General features: G+C 59.6%; 2 protein-coding genes and 1 long non-coding RNA gene across 4 annotated transcripts in view; 1 reads left to right on the top strand and 2 right to left on the bottom strand.

Moving 5' to 3' along the window:
- DAGLB (diacylglycerol lipase beta) overlaps positions 1-2,870 on the top strand; it is a 38,682-nt gene extending 35,812 nt beyond the window's left edge. The window contains 1 exon segment of the mRNA XM_089320905.1: positions 10-2,870. Coding sequence (XP_089177031.1) covers positions 10-208 — 199 coding nt within the window. The 3' untranslated portion in view covers positions 209-2,870.
- Positions 1-12,069, bottom strand: part of LOC149120320 (uncharacterized) — a 115,199-nt gene that overhangs the window by 71,894 nt on the left and 31,236 nt on the right. The window lies entirely within an intron of this gene.
- RAC1 (Rac family small GTPase 1) overlaps positions 2,416-12,069 on the bottom strand; it is a 29,040-nt gene continuing 19,386 nt past the window's right edge. Inside the window, exons 4-7 of one of the 2 annotated variants that reach the window (XM_051839075.3) lie at positions 6,182-6,238; positions 4,550-4,612; positions 4,065-4,224; positions 2,416-3,887 (exon numbers count right to left, since the gene is read on the bottom strand). In XM_051839075.3, the coding sequence (XP_051695035.1) occupies positions 3,757-3,887; positions 4,065-4,224; positions 4,550-4,612; positions 6,182-6,238 (411 nt within the window). In that variant the 3' untranslated portion in view covers positions 2,416-3,756. The remainder of the gene's footprint in view (positions 3,888-4,064; positions 4,225-4,549; positions 4,613-6,181; positions 6,239-12,069) is intronic. The other variant, XM_051839076.3, reaches the window with a different exon arrangement.

The following is a 12,069-nucleotide window of genomic DNA, read 5'->3' on the forward strand; positions in this document are numbered from 1 at the left end:
CCGTTTCAGGTTTGGCTGCTGCTCCGCCACCCAGTATGGCGTGAGGTGGGCGCACGAAGCCGAGTTCAGCAGGATTCTCATCGGCCCCAAGATGCTGACTGACCACATGCCCGACGTCCTGATGCGAGCCCTGGACAGCGTGGTCGCCGACAGAGCGCTGTGCGTCTCGTGTCCAGCACAAGGGCTTCCGGACGTGGACGTGGTGTAAGCGGGGCTGCTGGGACCGGGGACCACACCGTTCGGAAACAGCCGGGGTCCGACGTGCGGAAAGCCCGTGGGCACGTCGTCGGTGCTGTTTGCGGTGGCACTGGCGGGGTCAGGAGGCAGGGGCGAGCACGGAGGGGAGGGGCCTGTGAGCCCCGCGGCGGACGTGGGCAGCCGTCCTCCCTGTCACTCCACAGATGAGTCTGAGCTCGCGCGTGCGCCCTGGGCTTTCCTGGCTACCCCGCCCCCGCCTGGGTTTCCCCCGAGTGGCACCAAGCTTGGGACTGGAGACAGGTGTTTGAGGCAGGCGAGCGGCCACGCACCTGGCCTCCTGAGGCCGCCGAGTTGTCCATTGCTCGCTGGCCCTCGTCTGGCTCTGAGGGCGTGGGGAGAATAAAGCATTCACCCTCACTCGTGTCCGTACTTGTGTGCTCCTGCGCTGTTCCCAGGCAGGCCTGCCGTACTGGGTAGTTGCAAGTGAAAGTGAAACCTAAGTTCTCTTGCAGTTCTGCCTGCAGAATGAGGGGACGTGAGACCCCGTCAGAGGCCAGGAAAATGGCAGTAAAGAGACTGCCCTAAGAGGGGAAATCCATGAGGATGGGGGACAGGCACAGGCAGCGTCCTGCGCACTGTGGTGACCGGCCTGGCCCTCCCGCTGCCCTCCCAGGGGCCAAGGACAGACCCCCTCAACCTTAAGAACTCCACGGAAACAGGGCCGCAGCCCCACCACCCCAGCTCTGGAGAGCTCGGACTCCGCACACAGCACCTGCACCAGCCTGGGAGGGGAGACAGCACAGGGCTCCGGCACCAGCTGGCTCACTTGAGTGCGAGACTGAAGTCACAACCGTGATGGGGCCAGAAGCACCCAAGCCCCGGCTGCGGCCCAGAAGCTGGCCCGAGTGGGGACCTGGAGAGCGGTCCCGAAGGTCCAGTCGACATCCCCAGGGAGGAACACTGCAGGGCGCCCACGCGGAGGCTCGGGCCTGCGCTCACCGCCAGCCTCGGATTTTAGACCCAGGTGATCATTTCCAAATTCGTTGGCTCGAAAACACTCCCAGGACTGGTGCCGCGGGGCGGCAGGTTAAACCAGTGCCTGCAGCACACACATCCATGTGGGCACCCAGCTGCTCCACTTCCAGTCCCAGGAAAGCAGCGGCAGAGGGCCCAAGTGCTCGGCCCCTGCACCGCGTGGGAGACCCAGAGGCAGCTCCTGGCTTCGGCCTGGCCCCGCCCTGGCTGTAGCTGACACTTGGGAAGCGAAGCAGCAGATGGCAGATCTGTCTCTTCCTCAAACTGCCTTTCAGGTGAATCTCAAGCAGCAGCCTTCCCAGGTGGCCTTCCCAGGGAGCTCTTGGTGCCACTCATCAGGACAAGCAGCAGGAAATGAGATGAGCGCGGAGTGAAGGCCCCGTGACCTGAGGAGTCCAAGTTGCCCAGAACACAGGGGCCGGCACTGTGGCGTAGCGGGTAAAGCTGCCACCTGGCACGCCAGCACCCCATGTGGGCCCTGCTAATGCACCTGGGGAAGCAGCAGCAGATGGCTCGAGCACCTGGGCCCCTGCACCCCTGCACCCGTGTGGGAGAGCTGGAGGAGCTCCCGGCTCCGGCCATTGTGTCTACTTGGGAAACAGACAAGGGAAGATCTGTCTCTTCCTCTCTGACTCATGTAAATCACCTTTTTAAAAAAATGACTTGGTGGAATAAGCAACTAAAGCACTGCTTACGGCGGGGCCAGAAGCTGGGCTGTGAGAAGTGAGGACACTGACGGCTGAGCCACCGAAGCCGTCACCTCGGCACGCGGGAGAGGGCTGTAACAGCTGTGGAGCCGTGTCCACGCTGAGCTCCGTGAACTCGCGGCACTGCCCCGAGAGGGGCCCAGCAGACCTGAGACTTCCTCGTCTAACAACGTCTCTGCAGTCTCCACAGAGAACAGGTTCCTGGGCACAGCCGAGGCTCCGGGCATGGGCACCGTCTGCTGAGCGCTGGACTCGAGGCAGCCGCATGTGCCCGTGAGCACGCCCCACGCGGGCCCTCCTGGGAGCGTCCTGCAGACACGGAGCAGGTCCAGACCTGCACCTCCCGCCCCGGGCAGCACTCCCTGTTGCTGTGTGAAGTGAGTGTCTCGCACAGCCCACACTTCGAGCGAAGCACATTACACACACCCCGAGTACCTGCCCGGCAAGTGCGCAAAAATTCAAGTATGGCCAGTCGTATGATTCAAGGATTTATTAATTCATACATGCAAAACATACTGCTAATTGCATTAGCAAAAGATCAATGTAAAAACACTCCACAACTCTGCAACTGTCGATTTAGAAAATGTTGTTCTAGTGGTTGAAAGTTCCAACACTGTGTTCTCGCCAGTGAGTGAGGCTGTACAGAACGTCGTCAGCACTAGCACAGTTTACAGAACCTCAGAGACCCGAGAGAACCTTGTTAGGGCGAAGCCACGACAGGAAGCGCGTGTCCGTGGGGGTCGGTGTTAGTGTCGGGGATGTTAGAAGGGTCGTGGTTTACGGGAATCTAAAATCTCTTAAAAACTGCAAAGCTGCAACACATGATCTTTACACCTAGTAACTGGAGAACTAAGAGCGCTGAATCAGCTTCGGATAAAGTAACGTGAAAACAGGAATGCACTTGCACTAATCTACGAGAAAGCTCCCAGCGCATCATCAGAAAGACGTTATCATACAAGGAGGCATATTGCTCATGAAGTAGGGCTCTAGAAGAAAAGCACTTCCTAAGTCGGCAACTACGGGAATGGCCAGTTCAGAGATGAACGGACGCCCGACCTGGGAGGATGGCAGGTGTGGGAGGAAGGCTGGAGGGACAGATAACAGACCTCTTTCCGCAGCTCCTGGGGACAGGACTCGCCCTCACGTGCTGGCCTGTGACCCCGAGCTCAGGCACTCCGTGCACGCCTCCGTATCCCGTCAAAATCCTGTCTCCATCCTGCGACACTGCCTCCACCCCCCCCAGCGTGCACACAACTAAGCAGAGGCTCCGTGAGTTCTGTCAGCATCTCGGCGGAAGCTGGCCGGCTGTTTCCGGAAAACTCACTAGGAAATCAAGTTGAGCTGGGACGTGCGGTGCGGTGTCAGGCAGGGAACGGGCTGACAAACGGCTGCTGGGAAGTGGCCACTTGTCAGCGGGGGGCTGTCCTGCTTTGTGTCATCCGAACACGGCCGCGCACGCAGCCGCACCGCTAACTCCGGGAGCTACACTGGTCTTTCAACCGCTTAGTGCTTAGTGTTCTCAGCACAACAATGCAACTTAGTGTGAGAAGGTATTTTGGCAACTCTTACTCTGAGCAAGAACAGGGGCTTTTGAAAAATAAGGCTTTAAGAAGGCTTGTCATTTTAGGGCTAAATTTTAATAGAAGGTGAGTCTGAACTCTTAACATTTAAAACAAAAACCTTAAAATTACTGATTGGTTCAAAACGGTTTTATGGAAAAATTAATCTGTAACAAAAACTTGGCATTGAGTGCGAAGGCTCCACCGTTTCCGAGCAAAGCGTACAAAGGTCGAGGGCCAGGGCCGGGGGGCGGCGCTCACAGCAGCAGGCACTTCCTCTTCCTCTTCTTGACGGGGGGCGGGCAGAGGACCGCTCGGATCGCCTCGTCGAACACTGTCTTGAGGCCTCGCTGCGTGAGGGCCGAGCACTCCAGGTATTTCACAGCACCTGCGGGAGAGACAGCCACTTGGCAACACTGGCGGAGGCACAGCCGGCACAGCCTGGCACGGCCTGACGCGGCTTCCCGCCGAGTGCGCCGCACCCCGAGAGGACCAGCGCCCTCTGCGTTCCCGGAGCGGACTCCTCAGAAGCGCTGCGGGGCAGACGGCCAAGACGATTTCCTACCGATCTCCTTGGCCATGGCCAAGCCCTGCGGGTAGGTGATGGGTGTCAGCTTCTTCTCCTTCAGTTTCTCAATCGTGTCTTTATCATCCCGAAGATCCAGTTTCGTTCCCACGAGGATGATGGGCGTGTTGGGACAATGGTGTCGCACTTCAGGGTACCACTAGACCGGAAGAAAGGACACACAGGTTACACCCAACAGGGGTCACTGCCCAGCCCCCACCTGAGGCGCCCTGCCCCAGTCTTCACGTAAGCCTTCGAGAACCACAAGGGACACCCACGGGTGTCAGATTAGCAAGCAATGACAGCCCCCACCCCAGCGAATTGAGGACCCCACAGAAAGGCCCCCGGCTCAAGGAAACGGTCGTTTCTGGTCGAGCAGACTAAGTTCCGGGTCATCCCAGAAACCGACCTCCTGCTCGGGGCCGAGCGGCCCACACCGAGCCTCGGCTCTGCTGCCCTCGGTGAACGGCAAAGCCCCCACGTACCTTCGCTCGGACATTTTCAAACGACGCAGGACTCACAAGGGAAAAGCAAATCAAGAAGACGTCCTATGTAAAAGGAAACAGACATTCAGAAACCAGGTCTGAAAATGCTGAACGCGCTTTGTGGGATCGAGCCTCAGACACGGGCGCGCGTCTGGGACCAGCACCCGTGTCGGGAGCTCGCCCTGCCGCGGCCCTGCAGCTGGCAGGCGGCTTCCAGACCAGAGCCAGTACTGTGAGGAGGGGCGCACAGGGAGCACCTGAGGCCAAGGGAACCCCTTTGACGGTATCTGTCAGAAACAGCAAAAATCAACACGCTGCAACTACCCGCGCGCCCGTGAAGCGCGGCTGCCTGGGCTGGGCACGGAGCCCAGGGGCTGCGCTGCTGGCTGGGCTGCCCACACCCAGAGCAGGTGCCTCATCCAGCCGGGCTCCGCTCCTGTGTGTGCCGCTTCCTGCTAACTCACACCCGGGCGGCAGCGAATGACAACAGCCCAAGTGCTTGGGTTCCTGGCTCCGCCAGCCACTGTGGGCATTTGGGGAAGTGACCCAGCAGAGGGGAGATGTCTGTGCCCCCATACCAAGCAGCCTTTCAATTTCACAAAGACACAATTTAGAAATTTTTCTCAATAGAAGTATCTGAACACAGTATAGCTTCCAGTTAGCTCCCCATTTGCATGCTAGATCCAGTCACTTCAGATGCTCACTGGGCTCCAGCTGAGCTCCTGCTCAGGGACCTCTTGTCCCTCACTCCCTGGCACTAAGTGGCGGCTCGGTGCTTGCCACCCGAGCCCTGTCCAGGAGGCTGGGGCCCTGGGGATGTGGCGGGTAAGGCCACTCGCACAGGCCCAGTGGGCCCCGGGCTGCAACCAGGCAGCTGCAGCAAAGGCAGGGCTCCCAGGACAGGGGCGGGACCCAGGCTTGCAGACAGCGCCTGACTAGATGCTAAGCGCCGCCGTCCCTCCCGGCCTGCACTGTGTGCAAGCTCAAGTTCGTGCCTGTCTAAAAAATGCAGAGTTCCTACACTGCCAGGTGTAAGAAAGCATCTTCCTGGAAAAGGCAACTCTGCTGCTCTGTGAAGTGGACACAAGTCCCAGGCTAGCACCTGAAATTGCCCAGGGGCGCGCTCGTGCCTGCACGGGAACGAACACATCCCACACAGCAGCCTCTGATACAGGGCGTTCTGAACGCCGGCGCATGCACAAGCTCGTCCAGCAGTCACCACAGCACCCGGCATCCACGGCAAGCACGGTTGGGTTAGCTCAGCAGCCCTGCCCAGCCGCCCGGACACCACAGCGCAGAGAGGAGGCCCTGGCAGCGGTTAGTCCTGCTCCGGTTAGCGCGCAGCCTGTGAGCCGGCGGCTTCTCCAGGCCAGCGCCGACAGAGGCCCTGACGCGCACCCTGCTTCCTCCTGCCTCGGAGGAGGGCAGAGAGCAGCCGGGGAACTGCTGGGGTTCCCACTGGTGGGCGCCAGCGCGTGCTAACGGAGCTCATTCGTCAAGCACAAGCCCAACCTTGAGTGAATCGAATAGAAAACACGCAAGGAACGCGAGGCTCGGCAGGAGATCCGAGGGAAACTGAGTGAAACAGAACAGGGAAAGCTGAGACTCAAGTCGACTGAAAGGGTTACATACGGCAATCGGCTTGTCTCTGCCCCTGGACGTAATGTCCTTACCATACGTTTCTCCAACCTAGTAATGCACGAGAATTTTGTTTGAGTTTTGTACAAACTGGGGAAAATAAAAATTAACAGAACCTGTTATTTACCCTTTATCAGAGTTTTGTCTCTACCCACCTGAAGGATCCCAAATGTACCATAATGTAACACCTCTGATGCCAAATGCTACCAATCACGCCATGACACCCCGAGAATGGCGAAGGCTGACGCTGGCAGACACTGGCGCTCCTTGGAGCTGTGGGCGGCACACTGCAGGATGTAACCACGCCACCGAGCCAGAGCGCTCCCAGGTGCAGACACAGCCCCGTGGGGGGCACAGCAGAGAGGCCTGGCTGTGCGGCCGCCCACCAGCAAAGGCTCTCCCAGAACACAGCCCGGCTGAGCGGACATCTCAGTGCCACGTCACCATGAGGTCCCTGTGCACACTTGGCTCCTGTCCACTTCCAGCCTTGGGGGTGCGGTTTGCATCTGGGGACGCTAAGACCCCTCCCCCCCGCCTCGTGGCAGATCTGCACGGGGCTGTCCCTCGGAGAGTGACAACACTGCCAGGACTGACCACACTGTCAACTCATTTTTAGTTTCAATACATATGAACAGCCTTGCTCTTCCAACACAGCGCCCTGGAATCCTTTTAAGAAAACGGGGATTTGTTATTTGAAATTCATCTCACGTTTCTCTGATTTATAATTTGACAAGCATGTTAGTTTCTGTAATTCCTCAGGTTTAACCTGTGACCACTCTTGTTCTGGTGCCAAATCTTAGCTGACGCAGGCTTGTTAGTGATCAGTCACGCACGGCTCCTACACCCCCCCAGCCAGGGCGGCGCAGAGTGCAGCAGGTGGCTGATCTCGGTCTCTTCGCCTTTCAAAAAAATCCAAGTGAGAATCCTCGGTCACACTCGACTCTGAAGACACACGCACACCAGAAGCCGGGCGGCTCCTCGTGCCACCTGCCTGCTGCTGTCTGTCCTCCTTCCCCCACCCGAACACAGCGTCCGTGCCCCAAGACCCAGCCTCTGGCGTCAGCTCTTGCCGACCTCTGCGGTCCTGCCGCCTCGGGACGGGGAGGTGGGCTGGCTGACCCTGGCAGAGAGCCTCTGCCTTCCCTGTCCTCACTCAGCACCGCGGGTCACGCACAGCCACAGGCCCACCCTCCCTGACCACGCCACTTTCTGCTTTGCCGCCCGCTGCGCCTTTCAGGGACGTGGCAGCTCTGCTGACGTCCCGACTCCTGTGTCCCCGTCACCACCCAGGAACCCAGCGGCACGCTCGCCACGCGTCCCGACAGCCGGGCTCACCCCCACAGCACCCTCACTTTCTCTTTCATGGATCTTCTTCCACATGCCGCCTGCCTGCCTCTCACTGTTAGGCTTGGATTTCTTTCTTTTAAATTACAGGGGCTGCAGGCACTGGGGAAAGGGCTAGTTCATACAGAGAGAGCAAAGGCAGAACCCAAGGAGGCTGGGCATGCATCAGCGTGGAGCTCAGCCACAAGATGCAGCCCTGGCGGCCAGAACCAGCCCGCACCCACAGCCACAGCCACAGCCACAGCGGCGCCCGCGGAGTAAAGCAGGCACGTGGCATGCTCGAGTCCGATGAAGCAGAAATGAGGCCAGGACACAACACACCAACAAGACCAGAGCACCTGCACCCGCGCACCCAGGAGCAGCAGGTGCCGGCTCCAGTGGCTGGGTCACTGGCACCCACGTGGTTCTCCACCTAACCCAGCCCCGGCTGCTGCAGGCATTTGGAAAATGCTGTATTTGCAAGTCACAGTTAGAGGAAGCGGGAGAGACAGAGGGAGAGATCTATTTGTGGATCGCTCTCCAGGTGCCCAAGAGCCAGGCATGGGCTGGAGTCAGAGCCAGGAGCTTCTTCCAGGTCTCCACGCGGGTTCCTGCAGGGATTTTGAGGAATGAACCAGTGGATAGGGAGCTCATGCACTCTATCCCCACAACTGTTTTCTTAAAACAAAAAACAGCACGTTTCCTGCATTAAACACAAACATGTCACGATCCTGTCTAAATGCAGACAGACCCAAGGTCAGCACGCTGTCTACACCATCACCACACACCCACCCCCGCCATGATGACCGACTGCCCAGCAGTCCCAGTGCCAGCCTCGGGGCCTCCGCCCCGCTGCTACGTGGGCTGCTGGACCCGTCACAGTACCCTGCCTCCCTGCAGCGTCCAGTCGAGAACAAAGCACTGCTTCTGGGCGGGCACTGGCCTGGCGCTTCAGACGCCACCTGTGACACCTGCATCTCTCAGTCCCCGCTCTGCTCCCAACTCCAGCTTCCTGCTAATGCACACCCTGGGAGGCAGTGGGTGATGTCTCAACTGGTTGGTTCCCTGCCACCATGGGGGAGACCTGGAGCTCCCAGCCCCCAGCTTTGGCCAGGCCAGGCCGTAATGTTGTGGGCATCTGGGGCATCAACCAGTGGACAGGAGATTTCTCTCTGCTTCTAGAAACGAATCGACCCTGCCTCTCTGAGACCTCACTCCCAAATCAACATCAGCCTGAAGCTGTGTGTGTCATCTGCAGCGAAGGGGAACAAACCCAATTTTAACTCAAAGTGTGTTCCTAGTGACCTGTGCTGGAGGACACTGACACTTTAAAAAAAAGAAAACCAAGACTGATTTATTTGAAAGGCTGAGAGAGAGACAGAGACACACAGAGAGAGAGAGAGAGAGACAGCGATATCTTCCATCTGCTAGTTTACTCTTGAAATGGCTGCAACAGCCAGGGCTGGGCCAGGCCGAAGCCAGAAGCCAGAATCCCCATCCGAGTTTCCTGAAGGGGTGGCGAGGGCCCAAGGATGTGGGCCATCCTCTGCCGCCTTCCCAAGCACATCAGCAGAAAGCCAGATGGGAGGGGCTGGTGCTGTGGTACAGTAGGCTAAGCCTCTGCCTGTGGCACTGGAATCCCATATGGACGCCGGTTCGAGTCCCGGCTGCCCCACTTCCGATCCAGCTCTCTGCGATGGCCTGAGAAATCAGATGGCCCCAGTCCTTGGGCCCCTGTACCCATGTGGGAAGAAGCTCCTGGCTTCAGACTGGCCCAGCTCTGGCTGTTGCAGACATTTGGGGGAGGGAATCAATAGATGGAAGACCTCTCTGACTTGCCTTCTCTAACTCTGGTTAGATTCATTTATTTCAGAGGTAGAGTTGGAGGCCAGATGGGGAACGGACTTGGACTGATGGGATACTGGCAGCACACGGAGCAGCCCAACCCGCTGTGCTGCGCCAGCCTGGACATGGACACGTTTATCAGGTCGCCCTAATGAGGAGGGCGGGCCTTCTGAGGAACCACACTGCCCAATGTTGCAGAGCGAACGTCAGAACACACACAGCAGACACAACGCTGGCACAACGCACAGGCGTGCGGGCCCACCACCTCAGCAGACGGCTGCACTGCTGGGGGGCTCGCTGTGACACCAGCATGTCACTCGTGTTCCCACTCGCACAGGAAGGCGAGACACTGGCCATGCCTTCACCCTGAGCCTGGGCACAGGACTGACAGGACACTCAGAGAATTCTCCACCAACGGTGAGAAAAGCGTGAAGGGGAGTTCCACCTGAAAACGATGGCCACTGTGCAGCCTTTCGGACAGCCAATGGAAACTCAGGCTTCACACAGATCTACTCAGCCATCAGCAGCACCCAGCGATGGACGCTGGGATTCAACGGCCATGGGAATGTCACACCTCCTTCCAGGAGGCCCAAGGTAAGAAACCTTCCAGTCAGCAGTGCCCTTCCCGGGGCGGCAAGCCCAAGCCAAGGGACCGCTGCTCTGACCCATGCCTCTGGGCCTCGAGGGACCCCAGCCTAAAGCCACTGCCTACCTCCATCCGGGGCCTCTGGGCGTGGAGGTGGCAGTGAGTGAGGTGCCAAGGAGCTGGAGGAGGAGGAGGAGGAGGAGGAAGGAAGGCAGGTGGGACAGGGCGGGGCGGTGCTGGGGGAGCAGGAGCTGAGGAGGGGGGGGAGGAGGAGGAGGCGAAGGAGGAGGAGGGGGAGGAAGGCAGGTGGGACAGGGCGGGGCGGTGCTGGGGGAGCAGGAGCTGAGGAGGAGGAGGAGGAGGAGGAAGGCAGGTGGGACAGGGCAGGGCGGTGCTGTGGGAGCAGGAGCTGAGGAGGAGGAGGAGGAGGAGGAGGAAGGCAGGTGGGACAGGGCGGGGTGGTGCTGGGGGAGCAGGAGCTGAGGAGGAGGAGGAGGAGGAGGAGGAAGGCAGGCGGGACAGGGCGGGGCGGTGCTGGGGGAGCAGGAGCTGAGGAGGAGGAGGAGGAGGAGGAGGAGGAGGAGGAGGAAGGCAGGTGGGACAGGGCGGGGTGGTGCTGGGGGAGCAGGAGCTGAGGAGGAGGAGGAGGAGGAGGAGGAAGGCAGGCGGGACAGGGCGGGGCGGTGCTGGGGGAGCAGGAGCTGAGGAGGAGGAGGGGGAGGAAGGAAGGAAGGCAGGTGGGACAGGGCGGGGCGGTGCTGGGGGAGCAGGAGCTGAGGGGGGGGGGGAGGAGGAGGCGAAGGAGGAGGAGGGGGAGGAAGGCAGGTGGGACAGGGCGGGGCGGTGCTGGGGGAGCAGGAGCTGAGGAGGAGGAGGAGGAAGGCAGGTGGGACAGGGCGGGGCGGTGCTGGGGGAGCAGGAGCTGAGGAGGGGGGGGAGGAGGAGGAGGCGAAGGAGGAGGAGGGGGAGGAAGGCAGGTGGGACAGGGCGGGACGGTGCTGGGGGAGCAGGAGCTGAGGAGGAGGAGGAGGAGGAGGAAGGCAGGCGGGACAGGGCGGGGCGGTGCTGGGGGAGCAGGAGCTGAGGAGGAGGAGGAGGAAGGCAGGTGGGACAGGGCGGGGCGGTGCTGGGGGAGCAGGAGCTGAGGAGGAGGAGGAGGAAGGCAGGCGGGACAGGGCGGGGCGGTGCTGGGGGAGCAGGAGCTGAGGAGGAGGAGGAGGAGGAGGAGGAGGAGGAGGAGGAGGAGGAAGGCAGACGGGACAGGGTGGGGCGGTGCTGGGGGAGCAGGAGCTGAGGAGGGGACGCAGATCTCCAGCACAGAGGACAGAAAACGGGGCACGAGCCCTGGACACTGGGCTGTGGCTGAGACAGGTACCGCTGCCACCATCCTGCCTCCCAGTGCTGTCCCCTCCTTGCCTGGCTGTCCCTGTCTCTTTTTAAATATAATTTAACACAGAAATAGTGCTAGGGCCAGCGCTGTGGCACAGTGGGTTAAGCCTCTGCATGCAGCACCGGCATCACATATGGGTTTGAGTCCCAGCTGCTCCACTTGCAATCCAGCTCCCTGCTAACGGCCTGGGAAAGCAGTGGAAGACGGTCCAAGTAATTGGGCCTCTGGATCCACATGGGAGACCTCAAAGAAGCTCCTGGCTTTGGCCTGGCCCAGCTCTGCCCATTGTGGCCATTTGGGGAGTGAACCCACAGATAGAAGATTCTCTGACTCAGGCTTCAAATAGATTAAAAAAAAAAGTCTTAAAACAAAAAAACAGCAGGGGCCGGCGCCATGCCGAATCTGGTAAAGCTACCACCGGTGGGGCTGGAATCCCATATGCACATGGGCTAATGGCCTGGGAAGCAGGGGAAGATGGCCCAAGTGCTTGGGCCCCTGCACCCACGTGGGAGACCCAGAAGCAGCTCCTGGCTTCGGATCAGCCCAGCTCTGACCACTTCAGCCATTTGGGAAGTGAACCAGCAGATACAAGATCTCTCTGCCTCTCCTTCCCTGTAACTCTTTAAAATAAATCAACCTTTTTTTTTTAAAAAAAAATGCTGTATGGAAAAAAAAAAAAAAAAAAAGAAAGAAGCCCACTTCTCGCTGGCCCCGTGGAGTGAGTGTGCGCAGCCATGG

Source organism: Oryctolagus cuniculus, chromosome 19 (assembly GCF_051225735.1).
Source record: "Oryctolagus cuniculus isolate XC-2025 breed Fujian yellow rabbit chromosome 19, ASM5122573v1, whole genome shotgun sequence".
Classification (NCBI taxonomy): domain Eukaryota; kingdom Metazoa; phylum Chordata; class Mammalia; order Lagomorpha; family Leporidae; genus Oryctolagus; species Oryctolagus cuniculus.